This window comes from Molothrus aeneus, chromosome 8, assembly GCF_037042795.1.
Source record: "Molothrus aeneus isolate 106 chromosome 8, BPBGC_Maene_1.0, whole genome shotgun sequence".
Classification (NCBI taxonomy): Eukaryota; Metazoa; Chordata; class Aves; order Passeriformes; family Icteridae; genus Molothrus; species Molothrus aeneus.
In genome coordinates, this window is record NC_089653.1 from 22,660,278 (window position 1) to 22,685,256 (window position 24,979).

General features: G+C 54.9%; 1 protein-coding gene across 1 annotated transcript; it reads left to right on the top strand.

The window, feature by feature from the left end:
• The first annotated feature begins 12,464 nt into the window (after nucleotides 1–12,464).
• FGF8 (fibroblast growth factor 8) lies at nucleotides 12,465–21,939 on the top strand. The gene is made up of 5 exons (XM_066554759.1): nucleotides 12,465–12,532; nucleotides 12,617–12,653; nucleotides 14,721–14,901; nucleotides 19,096–19,202; nucleotides 20,145–21,939. The coding sequence occupies exons 1-5, from the start codon at nucleotides 12,501–12,503 to the stop codon at nucleotides 20,424–20,426; spliced, it is 639 nt and encodes a 212-aa protein (XP_066410856.1). The 5' UTR covers nucleotides 12,465–12,500; the 3' UTR covers nucleotides 20,427–21,939.
• The last annotated feature ends 3,040 nt before the right edge of the window (nucleotides 21,940–24,979 follow it).

Sequence of the window (24,979 nt, forward strand, 5' to 3'; positions counted from 1 at the left end):
CCTGCTGGCTGCAGGTTCTTCCCATGCACGCTTCAGTGGGGCAAGTCTGAGCTGTACCCTTTGCTGAGGAGTTGTGTCCCCCTGCCTGGGTACCTGGAGAGGGTTTGATCCTTTCTGCACTTCAGCCAGGTGGCATTTCTCACCCATGGTGGCTGGTTCTGCCCTTAAATGTTTCTCTGGCAGTTTGTCTGCAATCAGTCTTGCATTCTTGGCCCATGTGTCAATGCCTGTCCTCCTTGCCTGAGACACTGGCTGTTGTCCCTGAGAAGCACCATGGACTGTTCTGTCATGCTGGCTCTGTGAGTGCCCTGGGACAGTGAATTTCTCAGTAGCCTGGACTCATGTAGGAAATCCAGGGTGGATCCTCAGCTCAGGCTGTTTTCTAGATTATGTTTCTCTCCTCTGGAACCTGTGCAGCTCCTTTGTGCCTATTCACTGTTTCTTTCTGGCCCCAAACAGACCTTGCTTTAGCTCTCAGAATGAGGCTTCAACGCCCCGAGCAGCAAAGGGAAAAGGACTGAAGAAGAGCTGGCTCTGGGGAGATCTTCCTGTGGCATTTCAGTGCTCAAAGGGAGCTTGTAAGAAATATGGGGACAGATGTTTTAGCAGGGCCTGTTGAGGTGGGACAAGGGGTAATAATTTTAAACTAAAAGGGTTTATTTAAATCAAATATAAGGAAGAAGGGCTTTTTACCACCCTTGAGGGAGGTAAAACAATGGCACAGATTGCCCAGAGAAGTGGTAGATGCCTCATCCCCAAAAACATTCAAGATCAGGTTGAGCAGAGCTCTGAGCAACCTGATCTAGTTAAAGATGTCCCTGTCCATGTCAGGGGGGTTAGAATATATGGCCTTTAAAAGTCCCTTCCAAGCCAAAAAATTCCATATCTCCAAGACCGCTGGCATCCCAACTCCGGGGAAGGCGATCTCGGCTGCCTGGGGGGCACCAGCCGGCCCGGGGGAGCTGAAGCCCGGCAGCAGCGCGGGCGAGGATGCGGAGGCCGGAGCGGCGGCGGGGCCAGCGCGGCACCGCCAGGGGGCAGGCGGGCTCTGCGGGCCGCTCCGGGGCACCGCGACCGCCGCTCCCGCTCCGACTGCCCGGCCCGCGGGGGCTCTCCCCCGGCAGGGTGCACAGGGCATCCCGCCCTGCTGCTCCTCGTCTCCCGTGAGAGGCCGGCTGTGGCTGGCAGCGCTCCTGTCCCCCCCGCCATCCCGTGTGCCCGGGGCTGGCGCTCGGTGCCCGTGCCCACAGGCGCCACAGGATCTCTCGGCAAATCCCGTTGCCCTGGGAATGTCCTAAGTAGCGGGACATTCCTGCAGCCGAGGTGGGTGAGGGGAGGCAGTAGCATCGCCCTGTGGGGCAGTGGATATTGGAGAGGTGTCGGTGGGCACACGCACCAGTGCCCTGTGCTGATTGCACGGGAGAGGAGTCCTGGGCTTTGGATGGAGCCGTGGCTGGGACAGTGCCCAGCCCCTGCCAGGGCTGGCACCCCATCACCTTGCAGATTTGCCTGGCTATGTGCACCTGGAAGGGGTCAGGGATAATCTGTCTGCCAGACCTTGACTGTGCTTGTGCCCCGCGGAAATGCAGCCTGACTCCAGGGGAACGGGAACCAGCAGACCATTTTTAACAAGGCACTCTTGGAAGGGAGGGTTGGGGGAGGCATCTGCTTCCCAGCCTGATGGGGAGCGATGAGTGGAGGGAATGGGCACTGCTCGATCCTGGAAGGGTGATACTGTTGCTTCACACAGAGTGGAAGAGGCTGTGTGGGCTAACGAGAAGGAACATTTGGCCTCTTCAACAGTGAAAGGAGATTATTCTTCATCAGTAAAAGGAGTTTATTTCAGGCTGCTGATGTGTGTACTTCAGGGTGTCTAGGTAGCTGGAGCAGAGGCAGGCAGGACTGTCCTGGCAGGTGGCAAAAGTGGCACCATGGGGGACATGAGGGTGGTGGCAGGAGGCTTGAGGAGACAAAGCTTGTACACCCCACTGTAGGACCAGCTCAGCTCAAGACCTTTCCACAAGTGCTGGCTGGTCCCCAGTGCTGCTGTAGGGAATGCTGTGGGAATTGAGTGCCCTCAACCCAGAGGGAGCAATAGAGGGGCTGGGGCGTGTTGGTACTGCCAAGCCCCTTTCTAAATGACTTTGGGAGGTTTGCTTCCTGCTCCCCAGCAATGTCAGAGCCTTGATGTGCTCAGCTTGGGGAGAGGGAGATAAATGCTGAAATGTCAGGAGGCTGGGAGGGGGGATGCTCACACAGCACTTAATGGGGAAGGATGGGATTACAGGGGTCACGCTAGGTGAGCAGCTTCCTTGGTGGAGCTGATGGTATCAAAGCAGGTGCCCCTGGCTGCAAATACCTTGGGCAAACAAACAGGGCCAACTAAGAGCAGGTGGGCTCGGGCATGGCTGGGCTGGGGGGCACTCAGTGCTGGTGGGGGGAAGGAGGCTTTCTGTGCACAGGGAGTGAGGCTGGGGCTCCTGGTGTGGGGCTGCCTTGTCTTCCACAGGGTAAGGGGTAATCCACTGGTTGTGTTTCTATGTACAGATGTGAGCTCCCCATGCTGGAGACACACCTAAGGGTGTGGAGGTGCCAGTACCTGGGGAGCCAAATGATGCCCCAGTCCAGGTGGGACTAGGATTGCTCTGGGAGTTGATTTGATCTGAGCATCCCTCCTCTCTGCTGCTTCAGGGCTCTGCATGCTGGTACAGCTGGCCATGGATCCCTCCCTGCTCTGGCAGCAGTGGGTAACCCTGCCCCTGGCTGAGCCACGCAGCAGAGAAATGGAGCTTAATGTGGAGCTTATCTTGCATGAGAGTGGCTGTGCACCCATGGTGCCACACACTACAGCCCTCCCAAACCAGCCTGCTGCTCCTGGTGAGAGGCTCAGGCTGCTTGCTGCAGGGCCTGGCTCAGGTGCAGCCTTGCTAGGCTGGGGCTTGGCTGCCTTCTCCCTCTGGGTGGCTGGGCCAGGCCAGCAGCTCCCAGAGGATGCTCTGATTTCAGAGGTCAGGTCTGAGTTGCTATTTCAGGGATGGAGGAGCAGGATGGGGAGCTGCTCTGCTGAGCGTGGCCAGGAAGTGGTTTTCCTTTTGATGCCCCAGCGGGTCCTGCCCTATCAGAGTTCTGGCTGGGTTTCAACTCTTTGTGGCTTAGACCACGGTCCCAGGGCAGCTGAGCAGCACAGCTGTGACTGTGCTGTAGGTGGGGCTGGTCTCCTGCTCCATGAGCTCCCTGTTGCTGGTTCCCACGCTGATCCAGGGTAAAGCTCTTTTTCTCTGAGTCTTGGCTGCCTGGGCTTCGAAGGAAGCAAGGGGGACACCCCAGGAGAGGCAGCATCCCATTATCCTGGGGTGCAGCAGCTCTGTGAAAGGGACAGAGAGCCATGTGGCACCCTGGTGGCAGCAGGAGCCAGAAAAAGGGCCAGCGGAGCCACCTTTAGCTGGGACTGCCCTGATGGTGGGTGTGATGAGTGTCCTGTTCTCCAGAGTGTTAGCTGACTGTGCCATCCCTGCTCCATCCTGCAGCAGTGGGCACAGGTACCTCTGCTATTGCCTCGGGGAGCCAGGGCAGGCCTGGGTGGAGCTGAGCTGAGGACAGATTGCAAACAAGGGAGGCAGCAGCAGGATCTGGAAGGGCCAGGCTGCCAGTAATTCCCATTCTCTTCCCATCAATATACCTTGCAAAGGAAAATGGTGCTGGTGCACTGTGTGGGAATGGCCTTCTCTGCTGGAAAAACTGAAGTTCAGGTCTGGTGTCATCTCCTGCATGCTGGTGCTCAGATATGTGCTGGGTCCTCCCCAGGCTGCCTCAAGTTTGCTGGGAGCTTGGATGTGTGGCTGTTCACCCACTGAGTGTTCTGTGGGAGGAGAAGAGGTTCCTCCTGCTCCCAGTTCCACAGCAGATGTCTGGATTCACACCCTGGCACAGGGGTTAGCTCATGCCCGGGGTGGTGGCAGGCTGTGATAATGTGATGTGGACTCATGTCCCCAGCCCCACAGTGCTGCCCAGAATGCAGGAGGGGGCCGATTCCATGAACGTGCTGCTGTGGCTTTTTGTTGTGCACCAAGGGCACAGCTAGAAAAGCACGGGACAACGTTGGAGCAGGGGTTGTGTGAGTTTAAATTCACAGACACCCACAGACACGTAAAGCAGGTGCTAAAAGTGAGTGTGGGCCGTGGCAGAGAGCTCCATGCAGGGCAGCCTGGGTTGAGCCTCCCTGAGCTGTCCCACACTGTCCCCTCCCGAGCCCCTGCACAGCCACCTCACACCAGGGCAGTGCTGGCAGCTCTGTGCTCAGCACCTGCAGGTCTCCTGCCCTCGAGGTGCAATCTGACCACTCTGCTCTGGGCTGTCCCTGGCACTGGCACAACTGCCACTACTGGCCACATGTCCCTGCCAGGCTGGTGGCATCCAGGGGAACGGGGCCTGCATGGAGCATTTGGGCTGTGTCCCAGGGGGATTTAGGATCTCTCAGAGTTTTTCTCTCAGGGATGTCAGTGGCAGAGCCCTGGCCTGGATGGGCAGGATTTATCTTCTGTGGTATCCTTGCTGGTGATGTCTCTGCAGAGGGCCTGGGGGACACCTCACACCACTCCACACCTCCATTCCCTGCTCCCCTGAGGTTTTGGGGCTGGATAGGAAGGGTTGTTGCTGATGGGCAGAGTAGAGGATGAGGAGAGCAGAGGGGACAGGGACCTTGTCTGTGGCAGATCTGTCCTGCTAGACCTCCTAATGCTCAGCTTACAGGGAAGGCAGCATGGTCTAGCAGTGGGGCCTGGCCATTGGGAGGTAGGATTTTGGCTCCTGGAGAAAAAAATGGAAGTAGAATGTTTGGAGAGCTCTCAAACTCCATCTGAACTCCCTGGGCATTTGCACCTGTGCCTAGGCTGACTCCCTGCAGCCCTGAGCCACCCCTGCACATCCTGGAGATGGTGTTGGCACCATGATGGCAGTTTGGGTTGTGCATGCCATGGCCACGGTCCAGGGTGGCATGAAGTGCCTACCACAGCTGGAACTGGGGAGAAACCAATTACAGGCTGTCTCCAGGCTCTGGCTGTTGTTTTGCCTGTGACCATATGTTCCCCACCTTCCTAAAAAACACAGAGGGCTGCAGGGCAGCACAGAGACCAGGCATGACCTGGGCATGGAAGCTGGCAAGGGGCACAGTTCCTGTGCCAGTGGGGGCTGTGGAGTTGACAGAAGATGAAGGGCTGGGCATGGATAAGGACTAGCAGGGGGTTTGGAGCAGGTCTGTGTTGTGGTGGTCCCCAGAAATGTGGGGGGCTGCAGCCAAGCCTGGACAGCAGCAAGTACCATGTGTGCCCACCTCAACGCTCCTTTGGGGTTCGCTCCCTCTGGCCCCCTGTGTCCCCATGGCCATGTGGGGTGCCCTGGGGCCTGGCTCCTCGGGGCCAGGGTCAGGATGAGCTGAGGCTCTGCTGGGCTGGGATGTCAAAGGGGCCATAACCCTGATGTTTTGCAAACTCCTGGGGTCAGCAGTTCAGCTGCCACTGACACAGAGGCCCAGAGACACACACGGGCATTTTGGGTGGATGCTGTAAGCAAACAAACGAAGGTAGAGTTACAGCAACGTGGAGCCCCCCCGGGCCATGCTGTTGGTTTTAGGCTTAACCCCACTGCAGGCTGGGTGTAGAAGTCCTCTTCCTAAGAGGACCCAAACCAAGCCAAATTGCCTGATGGGGCTGCCTGGGAAATGAGGAAGAAAGGAACAGCATTTTGCATCTCTGTTTCAGCTACTCCTGATCCTGAAGGAGCCACAGACCCCATCCCACAGACAGGACAGTGACACCTGGCATTGAGTGATGGCTCCCACCTTCCTGGGTGGCCAGTGGAGCCCCTGCCTACCCAGCCTGGCTTTGACCCCCCCCTTTCCCAGCCCTGCCTGATGGTGTGTGGCTGGAGACCCCAGCTTGGGCTGGGGCTGTGATGCTGGGGAAGTTTTGCCAGCCAGGAATGCCTTGGGAGCAGGTTTTGGAGGTGCTGTTTGCTCTGTACAAGGGGGTCAGGAAGGGAGTGCAGCTGCCCAAGGGCCATGAGCACACCCGTCCTCATCCACATGTCCATGGGTGTGACCCCTTCCCGTGCACGTGTCATGGCCATTCCTGGTCAGGCTGCTTGTTTGCTGACCCCTGTTCAATGCAGAGCAGAATTGCACAAAAATACTCAGCCTGGGGTTTAAATCCTGCAGGGTTGGAGATGTCACCTTCTCCCTGAGCTGATGCCATGTGAACTGCCCTCACTGGGACCCTTTGGTCTTTGTTTCTGGCTTGCTTAGTTCAAGGACTCTGTGTGGACCCCTTCCTGAGCTGGGTAGTTGCAGAGCCATCCCGTTTCCCTCTCCTTGCAAATGGATGGGACCTGAGCATGTGCCTCCCCTGCAGTGCCCTCCACAAGGCTCTTGGTCTTGCTCAACTGCCAGATCATTACCCATGTGCTTGGCTCACCCCACATGCTGGGTGGGGATGCCAGAGATGAGAACAGCACCAGCCTCAACAGACCCAAATGCAGGGGATGCTTAACACCATTGGAAAATCCATGTGGGAATCCATGGACTGTCCTGGATGACAGGAGGATACTCTGCTCTGCCTGGGAGCCAGGAGTGAAGCTGCCACAGGCTGAGCCACCCAGGCTGCCCCTGCTGTGCTGGCAGCCCTGCTGTTGTGAGTGGTGAGCTCTCCTCCACATGGCCCAGCCTGGATGGAAAGCAGAGCCCAGCTTTGCCTTCTCTGATCTGCAGGAGCATCGCTGCCTGGGAGCCAGCACGGGGCCACTGGGGGATGGTGAAGCCAATATTGACACCTGCAATTCCAGGAGCACAGACTGAAATTATGGAAGCAAAGGTCGTGTTTCTAGAAAGCTGCTGGGTAGGAGGGACAGGAGGTGGTGAGGGGCAGAGGAGTCAGCCCAATTCCCTGAAAGGAAGCTGTGAGAGCAGGCTGCTGAAGAGTGACAAGAGAGGGCCACCTCATCCAGCCTGGTCCTGCACAGGGGGTCCAGGGGGCTGTGACCAGAACACAGGGACAGTCTCCTGGCCCACAAAACATGCCTCAGTCTTGCTGCTAGTAATTGAATAGAGAGAAGAATTAATTGTGAGTGGGCTGTGTCTCCCCTCCCGTTCCTTGTTTGCCCTGGGGCTGCCTTGGTGCTGTGGGTAGTGAAGACAAGGTCATTCCCATGTAACACATCCCAATGGGGTTTTGCCAAGTTCCTTCCCTTTGGGGGGTGGGGGCAGGTTAATGGTGAGCAGTGGGATTGCCCCAGGCTGCTCCGTGCTGCTCAGCCATGGAGGAGCTGCTGTTGCCTCTGAAACGGCCCATTAAAGCCACAGTGAAGGATCAGCAGGCAGGGCCGGGGGCACTGGGCCACGGGGCTGGGAAGGGTGAGGGTAGAGTGGGCTAATATCCCTCTGGCTTTGCTAGGAAACCTCCATGTCTTTATTTTGGGGTGGAAAAGTTAGTTTATGGCCAAGCATCCTCCAGGCATGGCTGTAGAACATTACAAGATTCTGGGTTCTGTGCATTTTGGCTCTTCTTCATATGGTGTTGGAGCAGAGAGAGATGCTCAGGTATTGGGCAGTGCTTCCTGCACTTCAGTGTCCCCACCTTTGTGAGCCCCAGCCTCTGGCTAACCCTCAAGCCCGCTGCCTACACTGTCTGTCACCTTTCAGAGTCCCCCAGGCAACCGCTCTGCAGCCTGTCTGAGCGCTCTGCACCTGCAGAGAGGAGCTCTCCTTGCCCTCTGGGCGGCTCAGCGCTGCTGTGTGCTGCTGCAGGTACTGCTCTCCTCCATTGGTCAGGATTAGCGCTGTGCTCCTGTCTGTGTCCCTGCCTGCCAGGAGCAGGGAACTCTGCCTCTGGGCCTCTCTCTGTGAGGGACAGCAACGTCCTGGTTGCTTCTCCACCTGACAGCTTCCCCTGAAACTATCCACTGGTAGTTCCCCCTGGAAGAAGTATTCAAGGCAAAACTCCTGTGGGTGTTTTGCTGGCATCCCCTCACTCCAAATTCTCCCAGACCCCTCTTAGGATGTGAATTCCCAGTTTGCCAGCAGCCCAGTTTGGACTGCTTGCCCCTAAAGCTGCAGTTGGTGTTGTTTTCCTTGTCTCTGCCTTTCTGGAAGAAGGGGTGCTAGTGGAGAGGTTTCAGGCTGATGCTCCTTGCTGGCTTTGATCTCTTGTGGGGAGCAGGAGCTGACACCACTGTCATCCTGCACAAGGAAAGGGGTGTATGTGGGCCATTTCTGGCTAGAACTGGGCTAGACAGGGATGGTAAAGAAGCAGGCAGGAAGTTAGAGGTGGAATCTGGCTCTGTCCTGCAGATGTGCTAAGGGAGATCCTGTGAGAGAGAAGGGATGGTGCTGGGGTGGCCCTGGGCTGTGGGGGTGCCGTGTTGGGCATCACAAGGGGAATGGGAAGAGCTTTCTTCAGAACCTGCTGTGCTCTCTCTGGTCCCTGCTGTACAGAGAGGCACAGACCCCTCCCAGAGCCTCACAGTCCCTCACCTGCTGCTCCTTCCATCTCAAATCCTCTCCTGATCTGCTTCCTGTCTTATCTCAGTCTAGGCTGCTCCAGGAGCTGCTTCCACCCTCCCCAGCTGCCAGGAGGTTCTGTGTGGGGTGAAGGAGGTGGACAAAGTTTGAGACCAAGCCTGGACCCCAGCCAGGCTAATCAGATGCCTCTGTGTCATGGTTCCTCTCTCAGCTCCTGCTTCTTGGTGTTGTAGCCCTGTGGCTGCACGTTGGTACCCTCAGCTTTGTGGGGAAGGGGATGGGAGGGCTGCAGGTCACATCTCTGCTGCTAATGCTTTATCTGCAGCATTTAACATCCCTGATGAACATGAACATGAGCTCTTCTCTGAAGGAAAACCCTTCTGTATCTGACCAGCCTAAGCATGGTCCCAGTTCTGCAGACCAGGGCAATGGAGCAGTGGGGCAGCAGGACAAGATCTGATGGGACCATGCTGCTAAGCCTCTTCCAGGGATCCCAGCCCAATGGCTGCTTGGTGTGCTGGGGGCACAGCAGGTCCCCAAGCCTTTCTGCCACAAGGGGCTTTCCTCCACCATCCCCACAGCAGTTTGGCCTGAGGCCCAGCTGGTCTCAGGAGCACAGGACTGGAGTTTCTCTTCTCCCCAGGAGAGCCAGACAAGCCATTTAGCCTTGTGCCAGGGGATGGAGGGGACCCTCACCCTGTGGACCAGGGGGCTTATCTCAGATGGCCTGTGAAGGAGCTGACAGGCAGGCAGATTTCCCTTGTTCTGCCTGGCATGGGCGAGAGCCTATCCAAAAAGTTTTTTTTACTTAAAAACAAAAGGGGGTGGGGGTGTCACTCTTGATGCAAACACAGGTGTGTGCGGGGCTCTGTGTGTGTGCAGGTTGGGAAGCACCAAGGGAAGAAGGCAAATGCCTCTGTGCAGGCCCACATCTTCCCTGCAAGGAGCAGATTGTGGCCATGATCCAAGGCAGCAGCAGAGGTGGGGTGAGCCCAGCTGCTTGTGCCTGGCTGCTGTCACCGACCTGCTCATTCCTTTTCCCTTCCCAAAGGTGGGGTGGGATGGGGGCTGTGGAGGCTCTGGCTGTAGGCCTGAGAATGGCTGACAGGAGCATCGTCTGTCATCCCCTGTCAGGCAAAGTGTGGCCACCCCTGCGTGATCCCACACTGGCTTGATTTTACAGCCATGACTGGCACTTGAGCCTGTTTGCTGAGGGCAGGGGGCACACGGGACTGTCAGCTTGCAGCTGCCTCTGACCCTGTACAGGACACCATAAATCTCCCAATTTAAGGCAGTCTGGGCTGTTCTGGAAATGGTGCTATTGAGTAGACTGTGGTGTGCAGGGTAACATGTGCCTGCCTGATCCCGTGCCAACCAGGGATAAAGTAGAGGTGGCCACAGCTGAAGGAGAGCAGCATCTGGGAAATAGACTGAATTCCTTGATTTTTTAATATATAAAAAAGTACAGATTGCCTGAATTTAGAGCATCAGGAGTGTCTGGTGTTTCCTGCTCTGGTTTTGCCCGGTTTTCCTTAGGCAGTGCAGAGAGGTGAATAGGAGGAACCACCTCACCTGTGCTGTGGTACATCAGCTGTTCACACAGCTCAGCCTGGAGGGTTTTTCTCCTGACCATGTGCTGTACTGATGAGCTGAGTGTGTGAATGTGTTGTGCCCTTGGAAACCAGCTCCTGCTTCTGCTGAGCACCTTCAGTGCCTGTCCTGCCTGCTCCTAAATGCTTTCAGTTAAATGTAGGTTTGGCCCAAGACTTCTTCCTACACATAGGAAACCCCCTTAGAAACATCTTTTTGCACCAAAAAAAAGGGGAAGGAAAATGAACAATGAACCGAATTTTGGGGTAATTTTGGCCAGCACAAGGCAGTTGCTCATCCTGTGCTGTACTGGGTTTGTTAATACTGATGCAGGGACTATTTTCTCCTTGGGCCCTGTGGGGTCAACCCAGTGATGGGGCAGTGCCCAGGCTCCCCTGCCTGCCTGCAGCACCCCTCAGTAGTGAGGATGCTGAGCAAGATCAGGTGAGAACCCTGGGGGATCCATCCCCAGAAGTGACAGTAGGCAGAGTTTTGGGGAGACACACTGTGTGGTGGGGAGAGATGTTGGTGCACTTGTATCTAGGGCTGTTGGGCGCCTGAGCAAGGGGAAAAGTGCACAGGCTGTGTGTCAGTGTGCATGTGTGAGAGAGAACTGTGGCAGCAGCTGGTGTGATTGTGTGTGAAGCAGAGGGTTGTATTTTGTCGGTAGGGGTAAGCAAAGCAAAGCGTGGATAGCTGTGCTGGGGGTGCAGAGTGTGAGGGGTGCGAGTGAGAAGGAGGGCACCTCAGGGGAAAGGCTGCACACATGTGCCAGCTGTGTGTGTGAAAGGCACTGTGTGCAGCCTGTGCATGTGCCTGCGTGGCTGTGCGTGTGCAGGAGGGCTGCACAGGCATGTGTGGGGCTGTGTGTGTGCAGGGCTGTGTGTGTGTGTGTGAGTGTGTGGGGCTCTGTGTATGTGTGTGGGGCTCTGTGTATGTGTGTGGGGCTGTGTGTATGTGTGTGGGGCTCTGTGTATGTGTGTGGGGCTCTGTGTATGTGTGCGGGGCTCTGTGTGTGTGTGTGGGGTTCTGTTTGCGTGTGTGCGGGGCTCTGTGTGTGTGTGTGCGGGGCTCTGTGTGTGCATGTGTGGGGCTGTGTGTATGTGTGTGGGGCTGTGTGTATGTGTGTGGGGTTCTGTGTGCGTGTGTGCGGGGCTCTGTGTGTGTGTGCGGGCGGGCCGTGCACGCGTGTGTGTGAGTGTGGCTGTGCTTGTGCGGCGGGGCAGCCGCCGCGCTGTCACTCAGGGGCGGCTGACAGGAGCTGCCTCTCCAGCGGCGGCAGATAGCGCTGATTGCTGATTCGAGGAAGCAAAATAGCAATTGTAATTATGGGCTCTGATAAGATAAAGGAGGGCGCGGGGAGCGCGGGGACCGGCAGCGGGGCACGGCCGGCAAATTAGCAGCTGTCACTCAGCGCCGAGCAGGCGGCGCCGGCCCCGGCCCCGGCCCCGGCCAGGTACCGGCCCCGGGGGCCGCCCGCCGCAGCCCCGCCGCAGCCCCCGCCCCGGTGCGCAACAGGTGGCGGGGCCGGGAGGGCCGGGGCTCGCCGGAACAATGCAGCCCTCGGCGGCCCTGCCCGGGCTGCGGGGCTGAGCCCTGTCCCGCCGCCGCCGCCCGGCCCCATGGCCCCGCAGCGCCGGCCCTGAGGGCGCCCGCCCGCTCTGCAAGGTAAGCGCCCGGCGGGGATGCTCGCGGAGAAATCGGGGGTGTCCCGCTCCCCAGCCCGGTTGCGGAATTTGCTCAGCCTCACTCCTTCTCGAAACTCCGGCCCCCTCCATCCCCCTCCTCCGGTAATCCTTTTAATGTCTGGCACGTCCCGGGAGGGCTCGCCCGCCCGCTCCCAATCCACAACGCGCCCGCGGAGCGGCGAACCCCCAGCGGGGGGAACCGCGTCCCCGACCCACCCTCCGAGCCCTTAAACCCCGTTTTACGGATGGGGAAACTGAGGCACGGGCTGGGGAGGGAGTCCCGCCGACCACTGGCCGCGGAGCCCGGCCCTTAGTGGCAGCCCCAAGCCCCGGCGACACCTGGCCCGCTGCTCGCTTCGCTTCGGCAGGTACCGCCGGAACCGGGAGGGGAGCCGGGGTCCGGCCGAGCTTCCCCCGTGGCGGCTGCCGCCCCCCGGCCGCGCCCGCCCCCGCCGTCGGGGCTGCGGGTCGGCTTCGCCTCCCGCGGCGGCAGCGGGGCCGCGGGGCGGGGGTCTCCCCGCGGCAGGGAGCGCCCCGGGGGCTGACCGGGCGGAGGGGCCGCCGGGCCTTTCCCCTCTGTAGCCGCTTGTGCCCTCCTTTCTTTGGGGCGAGGACGTGCCGGCAGGGCGAGAGGAACCGAGGAGCTGAGACAGCGCCGCGCCCCCCGGGCGCTCCCGCCGCCGCCGGGCCCCCGGCCCCGCACCGGCGCCGCGATGGACCCCTGCTCTTCGCTCTTCAGCTACGTGTGAGTAGCGGCAGCCACAGCCCTCCCGCCCCGCGCCCGCAGCCCCCCCGGCTCACACCTCTCTCCCGCTTTTCCCCCTCCCAGGTTAATGCACTTGTTCGTCCTCTGCCTGCAAGCCCAGGTAAGTGCCCGCTGGGCTGCCCGGCTTTGTTCGCCCCGCGGGGATGGGGGGTGCCCCGCCGCCGAGCGCCTGGGCAGGGAGGGAGACAGGGAAGAGGAGCATTTTAAAACCCAGGAGACAAAAGTTGCCTGGTTGTAAAAAGCCGGAGCCGAGGGAGACCCCACCTTTCCCGGGACGCAAAATAAAGTGCGGGGGACTCCGGCTGCGAGGCAGAGAGTACCGAGATTTCAAGGAGATACGCAGGGTTATCTTAAAGCAGCTTTAATTCCTGTCTCCGCGACCTCTAATTACACTGCGGATACCCCCGTCCCTCTGCTCCGTTTTTTTTTTCCCCCATATTGCTTCATCCAAAGGAAAAAAAACCCAAAAAACACAGTATTAAAAAAAGGAAAGAAAACCCTGCAAAAGCCCTTAGTAAAAAGCGCAGCTTTTGATTCAGCCTAAAAGTGTCAGACTTTAGCATCGCTGGTTTGTATCGGCAGAGACAGAAGTGACATGAACAGATTAAACGTCCCGGGCAGAGCTTGTGCAACACCCGCATACCAGCAGGCACGCGTCGCTGGGAGCGGTGCGCCTCCAAACCCGGGTGAAGCCCCCTTTCCCCCTGAGGTTACAGGTGTAGAAGCTTTGTTTAAAATGCCCTTTAAGCTACTTTTAAAAATTATTGTTATTTTCCTGGAAGCTTGGGGGGGAAAAAATGGAGTTTCCAGCTGAAAAGTGAAGGGAGCAGAGCACTGGGATTGTGCAGTTGTATAAAAACATAGCTGTAATATTTTGGAGTATGAAATGGAGACCAAATAGCAGCATGGCTAATGACCTCTCCTCCACATGGTACCCTCATCAGAGCTGGGGAGAGAATCCTGCTGCATTATCCAAAACCCTTCTATAGGAAACACACATGCACAGGCAGAAGCAGAGGGAGAGAGATGACATTGTCAAGGGGAGATATCTCTATAAAGCTGGCTTTGGGAGAGCAGCGGCTTTTGCTTTTATTGTGGTTTTCTGTTGTTGTTTAAGACAGGAGGAAATCTTCCCATTTGACGTGGGGGTGGTGGGGGGTAGCCCCAGCCTTCTGATGTTGAAAGGAGCGATCTCCTAACATTTGCTCAGAATACATCTTTATAAATGTCAGGGAGCAGCGAAACTTTCCAGACTTAAAAGAGGGATTTGAGACGAGGGGGGAAAAAGACTTCTGTGCCAGCTCGCGAGCCGGGGCTGAGGGGGGAGCAGGTTTGGCCGCTCGTGAAAATCGTTTAAAGCCCAGGAGCAGCAGTGTCGGGTCTGGAGAGGATGGGCTCAGCTGCAGCTCAGGGACTAAAGGGCTTGGTGTGCTGGGGCTAGGGATGACCCGTGCTGGCAGCAAACAGCTGAGAGGGGATGAGAGCTGTGTTTGCACGGGTAGCATGTTGATATCCTTGGGTTGTTATACCTCTAAATACCTGTGCTGGGGTATGGTTTTCTTGTAATTCCTATGCCTCGTAGTTCCACCATCTCTGTGAACTTTGTGTTTGAAGAGCTTAATAAGTGGGGTACTTGGGAGCAAATAGAGAGCCTGAGACCCAGAGGATAGGCAGCTGTTGAAACTGTTGGGGTGTGTGCCCAGGGCAGCTGGAGCAGTAGTGTGCTCCTGCAGAGGTGAGAGAGGTGTGGGATGAAAGCATCAGCTCTTTGAGAGGACAACATAGCACTGTCCTGTATGTCCCACCTTGATCCCCTCCTTGGATCCCATCAAGCTCCCAGCCTTGATGCCCATCTCAAGGTACCCCAGTCCCAGTCAGGACCCACTGAGTCCTGGAGGGGCCTCTGGGGTCACCAAGCCCTGTTCTACTCCCGAGCTACCAGCACCAGCTTAGGGCATGTCTGGAGAGGGCTCTTGTCACTGTGGCCCCGAGCTTAATGCTCCTTCCCCTGGAGAGACTTTGATGGCACAGAGAGGCACCGCCGCGGTCCTGGCTCCTGGCCTCCCGTAAAGCCCAGCTGGAGGCCAGCGATCTCAGCTCAGCCCACTTGCCCCGCTGAGGAGTAGAGATTATAATGGTGTGTTGTATATTTTTTAATTTCCTAAAGGTAACTGTTCAGTCCCCACCTAATTTTACACAGCATGTGAGGGAGCAGAGCCTGGTGACAGATCAGCTCAGCCGGCGGCTTGTCCGTACCTACCAGCTGTACAGCCGGACCAGCGGGAAACATGTGCAGATCTTGGACAACAAGAAAATCAATGCGATGGCAGAGGATGGGGATGTGCACGGTAAGGACACGCGATGGGGGGAGCTGGGGAGGTGTTCTCAGCCCAGCGTCGCGATTGATGATTTCCGTCCTGTTTGTTAGCCAGAAATCGTTAAAATCGTTCAGCTTGTGGGGGCTTGTAAAAGGAGAACATAGGGGTCAGTAATCAGCAGCTGTGTGATTCAAGGTGAGGGCAGGTTCCCTGTGCCAAGGGAGGGGACCAGTTCTTGAAGGATAGGCTCTGCTTCTTTCCTTTTAATTCTTGGTTTGCACCTGACTCAGAGGGCTTGGGGCTGTAGCATCCGGAGCATCATAGGACATTTTATCCCGGCTCTTTGCAGAGATGGGATTCCCTGGGACTTTCTTTTGAAACAGAAATGTAAGGTAAATTTGAAAAAGCAGAGTCAGGGTGGAGAAAGGGAATGACTGCTTTGGAAGCCTTCCTTCATCTAGGACTGTCTAAAGTGGCATTTTCCTGTCCCATCCCTTCCTTCTCCAAACAAATCATGGGGAAAGGGTCAGCGAGGCAGTCAGCTGCAGGCAAAGATGCTGTGGTGTCTCCAGAGACAAAGCAGGGACTCTGCAAGCCTGAGAGCCTGTGCTCTGCCACGGCTCCTCTGTATCACCCTGGCACTCCCTCCCCAAAACCTCCACCCTCTCTGGGGCAAGGGGACCAGTCCCTCTGCTGGGGACTCTCAAAGCCCAGATACTTTGATCGTGTGAGCTCCTGATGTGTTGGGATGGTCGGATGCAGTGCCAGGGTCAATAAGTGGGGGCCGGCTGCAGGAGGCCTGGTCCTGCACCCAGGGCAGGGAAGTGCCTGTGTTCCTGTGTGCTGCACACAGGTATCACAGCTGATCCTCTTTGGTATTAGCTGCATTTTCCCTTTCTTCCTTGGCTAGATTAGTAGAAATTTTTTTTTCTTTGCCTTACTGGTTTTTGGGGGCTATTTCTTCATTTTGCTTTGGCTGAAAATTTCATGCTGGACATTATCAGTGCAAGCACAGTGATGTTCCATACATCCAGAATTAATCTTGCAAATGAATTATTCCCATCCTGCAGCAGCTCTAACTTGAAAGGGCAGTAGCTAATTTCCGAACCAAAAAAAAGAAAATCCCATCTTGTTTTAGACCTCTAACGCCTGGATTTTAAAAAACAGTTAGTGCATATTTAAATAACAACCAGGTTTAAATACGGCCAGAAGGAGGGGACTGGTGGTGGCTTGAAAAACTCTATTAAAATGTAATAAAAAAAGGTTAAGCATTTGAAGAGCTAAGGAGGAAAATGAAGACTGATCTAAACCAGAAAGAGAACAAGCAGTTTTTCAGATGTAAAGTTTTAAAAGAGTTGCAAGTCTGTAAATGTTAAAATAGAGGTTCAGGATTGTTCTGTATGAATCTCTAGGGAGGCCCCCATGTCTGGAAGAACTATTAAAACGCTTCTTACTTTCACCTTTTTTAACATTTCCTGAATACTTTCTCCTCTTCGCAGTCCAGTTGGGGGATCAAGTGTGTCTCGCTGCATTTTTTCAGCATTTACGTAGCCACTTTCCCTTCAAAGTTTGAGCATGAAACATAATTTTACTGGGATAAATCTGTCACTTAAATGAAAGAATAGAGTTGAAAACGTTAAGCCTCCCCCCTTCCCCAAAAGAGGAAGGGGAAAAAAAAAAGGAATCCCCCCAAATGTTATTTAGAAATCCACTTTTGTAGCAAAGATTCCTCCTCCCCAAGCCCTTCTTTCTGCTTTTTCTTTCTTTTTTTTTAGTCTCATTTTTGGGGGTGGGCGTGTATAAGGGGTTGATTTATTTTTGCAGATGACCCCTTTCCCCACGCTGACATTTTTACAGCCGACTTAACATCGAGTCCGGTGTTTTCAGTTATTTGTCTTAATTGTCAATATTTGATTGACTTTTTTTAATTCTAAGGGAAGGCAGGAGGCTGGTGCAGCCCAGCTTGTCCCTCCCAGGCTGTGCTTGCCACCAAGAAAACCACTGCCAGCTGCAGCTTGGACTCAACCACACGAGTGGCTGGAGACACCAGCACAGCTCTCTGCCCACTCGCCGCTTTTTGTCTGTGCCCAGGGTTTTCTGTGGGTTGGGGCTGGAGTTTGCAGGGTTCACAGGTTGCCTGCAAGGGTCTAGGGGTGCAAGTCCCTGGGGCCAGGTTGTCTTCATCCTCTGTGGATAAGGGGTCTGGAGTGACACATGGGCTGGGCTCGTGCAGGCCAGCAAACCCGTCTGGTGGCTGTAAATCACAGCTGCCCTTTGGGGAAAAAAAAAAAAGAGAAAAGTCCAAAAGAGAAGCAATGTGCATCTTTAAAGCAGGGTTTTGTGCTCACTGGGGCCAAGGCCTCCCCACTCCCTCCCTCTATCCCTCTTCATGCCTCCCTTCCTCCCTCCCTCCCAGCTCTATCTCTCAGAGAGAAAAATCAATTCTCCTCAAACCTTTTACTGCCTCCAAGATCAATTCCACCCCTTTCCCCAATATAGATAAATAGGGGGTCACTGTCTCAGTGCTTTGTTTGCAGAGTGCCATCGCTCCCGTGGGTGGTTTTGGGGATGCTAGGTGCTTGTCAGGCTCTGGGCATTGATCAGCACAGCCTGGAGTTCACTCTTCCCAAATTTCTTGTCTCTGAGTTCAATCTGTGCCTGCTAGGAGTAGGGGGATGTGAGTGCATGGTAGCCTAGGGACAAGAGATGCTGCAGGGTGATATTGACAGGAGGGGGTGCAGGGAGGGGGTGCCTGCATGCCCATCAAGATTGGCTGGTCTAACAGCACCAAATCAGTTGGCCCCAGCAAATTTGGGGATGACCTTTCCATTGGTCAACTCAGCAGCTGCCACTACTGCCTGCTTGCTGTCCCCACCCTTGGTGCCATTGACCTCAGTAGCATCTGTCATAAGATGCAGAGTTGAGGCACTGCAGAGACAGAAAGGCATTTGCCCCTAGCCCAGGGTGTGATTTAGGCTCAGTTTAACTTGTGTGTGCACCTACAGCCTCCTTCTGCCATTCAAAGCATCCTCCTGCAGAGCCTCCCATTCCAGAGCCACATCACTGCCCTCGCTGGGGCTCGCTGGAGGCTGAGCGTCCTGGGGTAGAGATGTGCAAGCTGCAGTGAGCTGCAGTCCTGAGAAACTGAGCAGCCCTTGTGCAGGAATCAGAGAGGATAAATAAGGCATCAACGGACTTAAAACCCATAATAAGAGTGTAGGCTTGGAACCTTTGTGGCCTGTCCTCTAATTGCCTTGCTGGATAGCATTTACAGTACTGTGGGCTGATGCTGGACAAGAGGTGATGGGACAGTTACAGCTGGCTTTTCAGCATCGTGGGGGATTCTTTGGTGCTTGGCACAGCACAGACCTTTTGAGGTGCAAACAGGTAGCCACCATTCCCAGCGGGGCTTGCTCTGGGGACAGCAGCTGCAGGAGCGGGAAGAAGGATGTCCTGTCCCCATCCTCCCCCTTCCCTGGGAATGGATGGGCTTTGGGGCTTGGGTTCCCAGGGTGAAGGCAGGGAGGGAAGGTGACAGGTCTATTTATAGGCGGCCCATCGACCCAGCAATTTGCATAGCTCCTTCGGAAGTGGATCGATGCCTCCATTAAAAAACTGAGACCAAATCAATACGCCCTCTCGACTCGTGCAAAGGTGAAAGGCATTAAAAGGGTGCCTGTACCCTTCACGCCTCCCCTGCCAGCTGCAAAGTCACTGCTCCTCCTGCAGCCCTGGCCTGGCAGAGGGACACGGGGCGGTGTCCCCTGGGCTGGGGACAGCTGGCAGCACACTGTGCACTTCCAGAAGGTGCTGTCTGACTCTTGCCCATAGGCACACCTGGACTTGCCTCAGTTTGCAGGCAGCTGCCTTGTTCTCTGCCAACCAATGTGTGCCCTGCTCACTGCCCTGCATCCATCTGGGACACCTCTGTGACACCTGAACCACTGAGGCCTGTGGAGCTGGGTAAAACAGAGCTACTCCCTGTCCAGCACAGCTCAAGGGGCAGAGGGACACGTCCAAGGTCATGCAGGGACACAGGGGCAAGTTAAGGGCATGGGGGGACAGGCTGTATCTTAACCTCATGTGCTGATTTTAGGGCTCTCTGGCCCAGTTGCCAGAGATCACATACCTGCAGTGCCCAGCATTTGGCTGCATTGCTGGGGCCTCCTTACCTGTGCCAGCCCTATCCCACAGCCCCTCTGACCTCCCTCCCTCTCTCCCCAGCCAAGCTCATCGTGGAGACAGACACCTTTGGGAGCCGCGTGCGTATCAAGGGGGCAGCCACGGGTTTCTACATCTGCATGAACAAGAAGGGGAAGCTGATTGGCAAGGTAGGGTGCAAGGGTAAGGGCAGGGAACTGCCGGGGGCACGAGTGGGGACTGCCTGGAGAGGAGCTCTGCTTTTGGGGGCAGGGGAAAAGCCATCCTGCAGCCTGAGGGGGAGCCAGAGAGGTGGGCGGGTGCCGTGTGGGGCACATTCCTTCTATCTCTCGGAACAAATAGGCGGATTGCTGCTCTATTCTCCACGATTACATGGTACAAGTGCCAGGAATGTTAAGATGCTCCATGGGGCTGGCCCCAAGGCCAGACCCCACCACGTGCTGGTTTGTCATGCAGCTTCTGTGCCTTGATGCCCCTTCCCGTGGTGGGGGGGCTGGACATGCAAAATCCCTCCAGACCAGTGATTATGTGCAAGGATTTTCCACGGCAGCTGCTGCCTGGGAGCTGCCCCATGTGGGTCCCTCTCTAGTCCTGCTACTGCCCATCAGGGGGGGAGCTCAGTTCCTGGCTACCCCCTGCTCCCCCACCATCTGTGGGCACTGTCACCATTGACCTCATGTCACCCCTCTTGCCACTCGATGCTCCTTGATGTCCCTCTTCTATTAAAGACCCCAGGAGGACAGGATGGGTGGGTGAATTGGGATGGAGAGTTTGCTTACGGTTACATCCAGGTACAGAGGGAGGCTAAAGTTCCCTTATGGATGTGGTGGAAGTTAAGGCTGGGATGTTCCTCCATGGATGTGGTGGAAGTTAAGGCTGGGACCAGCTGGACTGCTACAAAAGCAGCAGCGAGCAGTGTTTGTGTCACCAAGCCTTCTCCCTGCAGCTTGTTAGAGAAAAGCACATTTTGGGCAATTCTGACTTGTGGGAGAAGTGAGCCTTTGGTTGCCCCCAGGTTCTGCAACCAGCAGCCAGCGCAGGGTGGGGCAGTGAGAAGCAGCCCTCTGAGAAAGTGCCTGTTGCTTAAATCTCTGCTCCTGTCCCCTTGTCAGAGCAACGGCAAAGGCAAGGACTGTGTCTTCACGGAGATCGTGCTGGAGAACAACTACACGGCGCTGCAGAACGCCAAGTACGAGGGCTGGTACATGGCCTTCACCCGCAAGGGCCGCCCCCGCAAGGGCTCCAAGACCCGGCAGCACCAGCGCGAGGTGCATTTCATGAAGAGGCTTCCCAAGGGCCACCAGACCACCGAGCCCCACAGACGCTTTGAGTTCCTCAACTACCCCTTCAACCGGAGAAGTAAAAGGACTAGAAACTCCAGAGCAGGCCCTTGATGTGCCTGCCCCGCCTCCTCTGCCTGCATCTCTCCTGGAGGATGCTCCTCTGAGCTTGGTGGACTATATGTAGAGACTTTCCCATATGGGTATTAAAGAAAACACAAAAAAAAAAAAAAAGAAAGGGAGGGGGGAGGATAAAAAAAAATTACCTGCTCTAGTTGTTGGTACTTTTTTGGGGTGTGTTTGATTTTTACAAAAAAAAAAAAGAAAAAAAAGAGGAAAAAAATGAGAGAGGCTCTATTTTTGTACTCCAGCTTTAAAAGTAATGAAACATTCAAAGACTGGTGAAGGGAGAAGAGCCCTTCACTTAGAAATGTTCTAGTCTGTTTGGGGTTGCGCTTTATTTTGTAATTTTTTTTTTTTGTAGCTCTAGAGGGAAAGGAGTTAAAAAATCATGTTTAAAACAAACAAGCAAAAAACCATAGAAATCCAAATCTGGAAGCGATGTGCTACTTAAATGAACTGAACTAATGCTATGCTTGCTGGAGAAGATGGAGAAGCTGGAAAACGGCTGAGAGGAGGGGATTTATTTTGGAGGTGGTTGGAGGCCTCCTAGGTGGTTTTTGCAGCCTGGGTGATGTGGGGACACTGCCAGTGGGGGCTGACTGTGACACCTGGGGTTGAGGACCACTGGATGCTTTCTTTCCTTGGACGTGCCTACTTCTCTGGCTGAGCAAGGGGTTGCTGGAAGTCGCATCTTTCTGAGAATGCTGCTGGCTTCACAACTCTCAACTTTTTTTCTCAGGAGGGGACAGGGGTGATGGATTTCCCAGAGAAAGTCCTGAACTGACTTGGTACCTCTTACCCACGGGAGCATCTTTGGCATTTGGTTTGTTTTAAAGTACTAAGGTACAGCTGCTATGGAGCGGGCTGATAACTGGTATTATTTTTTTCCCCATGTGGAAAATGTGAACTTCTCACCAAAAATTGATATTTTTTTTCTGTCTATATTTTTTTATGAGATGCAAGTTTTCATCCATAAAATTAAACTAAGTTTACAAATTATTGCAGAGCCATTTCAGGCTGTTTTGTTGTGATATTCAGTATCTTGTCATAATAGTTGGTGCTTCCATTGCCAACCATCTCCTACAGGTTTCTGATCAGAAATACTGCCACCCTTGCCCCCCCCCAGGAAAGGAGGGGGGTTTCTTTCAAAATTTCTGTGTTGACAGAAGCCCAATTTTATATTTAGAAGGAAAAAAAAACCAAACCAAAGGAAACATTTAATCTCCTGAGTGAACATCCTCAGCCAGCCCTGCTCTGCACATGCTGCCCTGGGACTGTGACTCTCTCCAAAGGGTTAAAGCAATTATTCTTCACGGGGAGGGCAAACAAAGACACTGGATAGGAGCCAGAACCAGGGGTGACTTTTCATCCAATCTTTTTTGATTGTTTGAGGTTTTTCCTGTTTCCTTGAGGATTTTTGTTTTGTTTCAGCTGTGTACAAATTGAATATGAAATGATTGAAATATTTATTTAATATGTGCATTAAAAGTTTGTATTAGTCTAACTGAGCCTGGTGCTTTCCAGGGAGGGGCTGGGGCTGGACAGACATTGGAGAGGGATGACAGAGGATGGCAGTGAGGTGCAGGATGGGGCTGAGGCTGCTGGTTGGTGCAATTTCCTTCCCAAGGGAACAGCACTGGAAAATGGGAGACTGCCCCAAGATTTTGGACCCAGATGAGTCTTGTGGAAATCGTGGTTTTCCTTGCAGCAGATTCCGGATTTAAAGTGCAGATGCCACCTCCTTGAGGTGTGGGGGCAAGGCCCACTGCAGGTTGAATGGGGACAGAGTAATGGAGCCTCGACCACTGCCTTCAAGGATGGGATGAAACTTTCCAAGAGAAAGCTGCTATTTGCTCCTCTCTTTCCCAGAAGAGCTTGGGGGCTTTGCAAAATGGGCTTTGCATTCCCTCCTTCAGAGAATATTCAACTCTGCTGCAGTGCTGGGTCTTGCTTACAGGAGCTGATCAGGGATTCAGATATGGAGTGGTTCTAAGGTATGGAAGCATGCAAGAATAACACTGTGGAATGTGTTAAACTGCCCAAGTATGGCAGCCCTGCAAGGTGCATCTCAGCATCCCTGGTGCCAGCCCTGGGTTTGTTGCAATGCTCATGGGGTGCCTGTGACAGGCTGGGACTGATCTGTGAGGCTGAGCCTTGCCCTGGCTGACACAGCAGCCTGGGCTGAGCTGGCAGTATTTGACAATAATTTCAAGGAGGGAAAAGAAGGGGCCGAGCACTTGGCCTTGCCCTGCACCTGAGCATCGCTGCTGCATCAGGGAGAGCAGGGATGTTGCTTGAGGCACAGGACAGCATGGATGGCTTTTGTCTGACTGTTCCAGGAGGGACCCAAGGGCTGCAGAAGCCTGAGGATGACAGTGGGGGCAGACTTTGTTGTGGTTTACAGACGGCAGGAATTAAAAGTGAATTGCTCCTGGTCTTTCCCCAGGCAGAGATGGTGTTTGATAGTCCTTAATGGTTGCTTTTCTTCCTTTAATTTGTCTAACTGCTTTTCCTAATGGCTTTGTGAACATGAGTGAATTGGTGCCAGGTGCCTGCTGCAGGTTCGGGTAACAGAGGCTCAGGACTGGCCCCATGTCTCCTGTCTTGTTACAAATGCCCCGGCTATAGTAGGGAAGGGCATGGTGTGGGTGCTCAGCCTCCAGTAAGGCTGTTCCCCCACCCCTGCCATCCTGGGATGCAGCCAGCAGCCTGGGCTTTGAGGAGGATGTGGACCCCCCTGTGTCCCCACACAGCTCTGTACCACACCAGCCCCCAAATCCTGCTCTCTGCTCTGCCACAGTGAAGGCACCCAGGCCTGGCCTCTGGGAAGGGATCCCCAGCTCACCTGGCCCATGGTTAGTCAGCCACTTCTCATCGAAGGGCTTTTGGGTGGCCATGGAGGACTACAGCTCGATTTGTTTATTGTTTGAATTTGTCTGACTTTAGCTCCTGGTCAACAAAGGTTGTTTCACCATTGCTCGGAAGATTAAAGACCCTAATTCTAGTAAGTTAATGAGTAAGTGAATTAATTAATGGTTCCTCATATCCTGTCTCTGCACTGATACCACTTCATCCTTGGTGAGTCTGGAGGAGCTCAGGCTCTTCCTGGCCCTGCAGGGTGCTGTGCTCAGGGTCCCCAGGGCTGGTGGCTTCCACCACCCATGCAGGGAGGTGGGGACAGTCCCCGGTGATATCTGCTGTCCCTCCACAGTTACAGGGACTCTGGCTGCTATTTGAATGCATAGAGTCAATCATCAACCCAGGAATCTGGGACTTTTCCTTTTTCCTTCTTCATCAGCAGGTGTGTGAACCAAGCTGGAGAATCACAGCCCTCCAAGGGCCCTGGGGACTGCAGGGTGCTGAGAATGAGGCTGGATGCAGGAGAGGGTTTGCTTTTGTTAACTCAGGCTGTTAGATGGGTGTTTTGGGCAGAAACCCCTGCTTTGAGCTAGCAGAGTCCTTGTGGTGGTGTTGCTAATGCCACCATTCCCAGTGTCACCCTGCAGCCCCCTCACTGCCACCAGCTGGCTGGAGGGAGGTGGCAGATGAAGCAGGAGAGGAGCCTTGCTGCTGTTGGAGCAGGGATGATGCCCCATCCTGAGCTCCAAGCAGTGGTGTCCCTGCTTGGACAGGGCTTCACCATGAGGACACAGTGACAAGGCTGGAGCTGAGCAAGGTTTGGGAGACTCCACCTTGCCAGAGCACAGGGAAGCCCATCTGGTCCAGCCAGCTAACACAGGGTAAGAAGTAAATGAGGGGTGAGCACACCAGGGCAGCATCAGGCAGGAGAAAGAGCTGTTTTCAGGTTAAATGCTGCTGTGGTTGCCCAGAGAAGCTGTGGGTGCTCCATCCCTGGCAGTGTTCAAGGCCAGGTTGGATGGGGCTTTGAGCAATCTGATCCAGTGGAAGGTGTCCCTGTCCATGGCAGGGCACTTGGAACTAGAAGACCCTTAAAGTCCCTTCCAATCAAAACCATTCTGTGATTCTATGGCAGAGAAATAAAGTAGCTGGCAGCAATAAATTGAAGTGGCAAGAAAAGGGGAATGTGCTGTCTGAGGAGGGGCTGCACCCCTGCTTGTTCAACCAAATCCAAACCTTTTGGCACAAGCTGTCTCTGCTCCCACCCCTTCTCTGTTTACAACTTTTCCACGAGGTCTGCTTGGATATGGGTGCCCACTGAGCAGGGTGGGCTGTAGGATGCTGTGGCAGGGCTGGGGCTGGCCCAGGCTCCCTTAGGCAGGCTTTAGCTTGGGAAGGACGACTGGGCTGTTTGTTTATTGCATCAGGCTCAGCTTTCAAACATTTCCCTGCCATTCCCCTCCCCCTCCTTTAATTAATTCTGGGTAAGAAGTTCTGGCTTTATTGTGCCACCGAACTGAGGGCTCCCTGTGGGAAAAGTCACACCTTCTGAACAGCTTCTGATACCATGCAAATGAAGGACAAGTCCAGGAAACGCTTTCATCTCAGACCTGTCCAGCCCCCTGCCCATTAATTACACACATTTCATTTGTGTGAGAGCAATTCCTCTCGGGGAGGGGGTGGGG

Excerpts from the sequence above, each read along its gene's own strand:
- FGF8 (XM_066554759.1), top strand. The coding sequence starts at position 12,501 with ATGGACCCCTGCTCTTCGCTCTTCAGCTACGT. Across the intron at positions 12,654-14,720 it reads TCCTCTGCCTGCAAGCCCAG|GTAACTGTTCAGTCCCCACC; the intron begins GTAAGTGCCCGC and ends AATTTCCTAAAG. Across the intron at positions 19,203-20,144 it reads AGGGGAAGCTGATTGGCAAG|AGCAACGGCAAAGGCAAGGA; the intron begins GTAGGGTGCAAG and ends TCCCCTTGTCAG.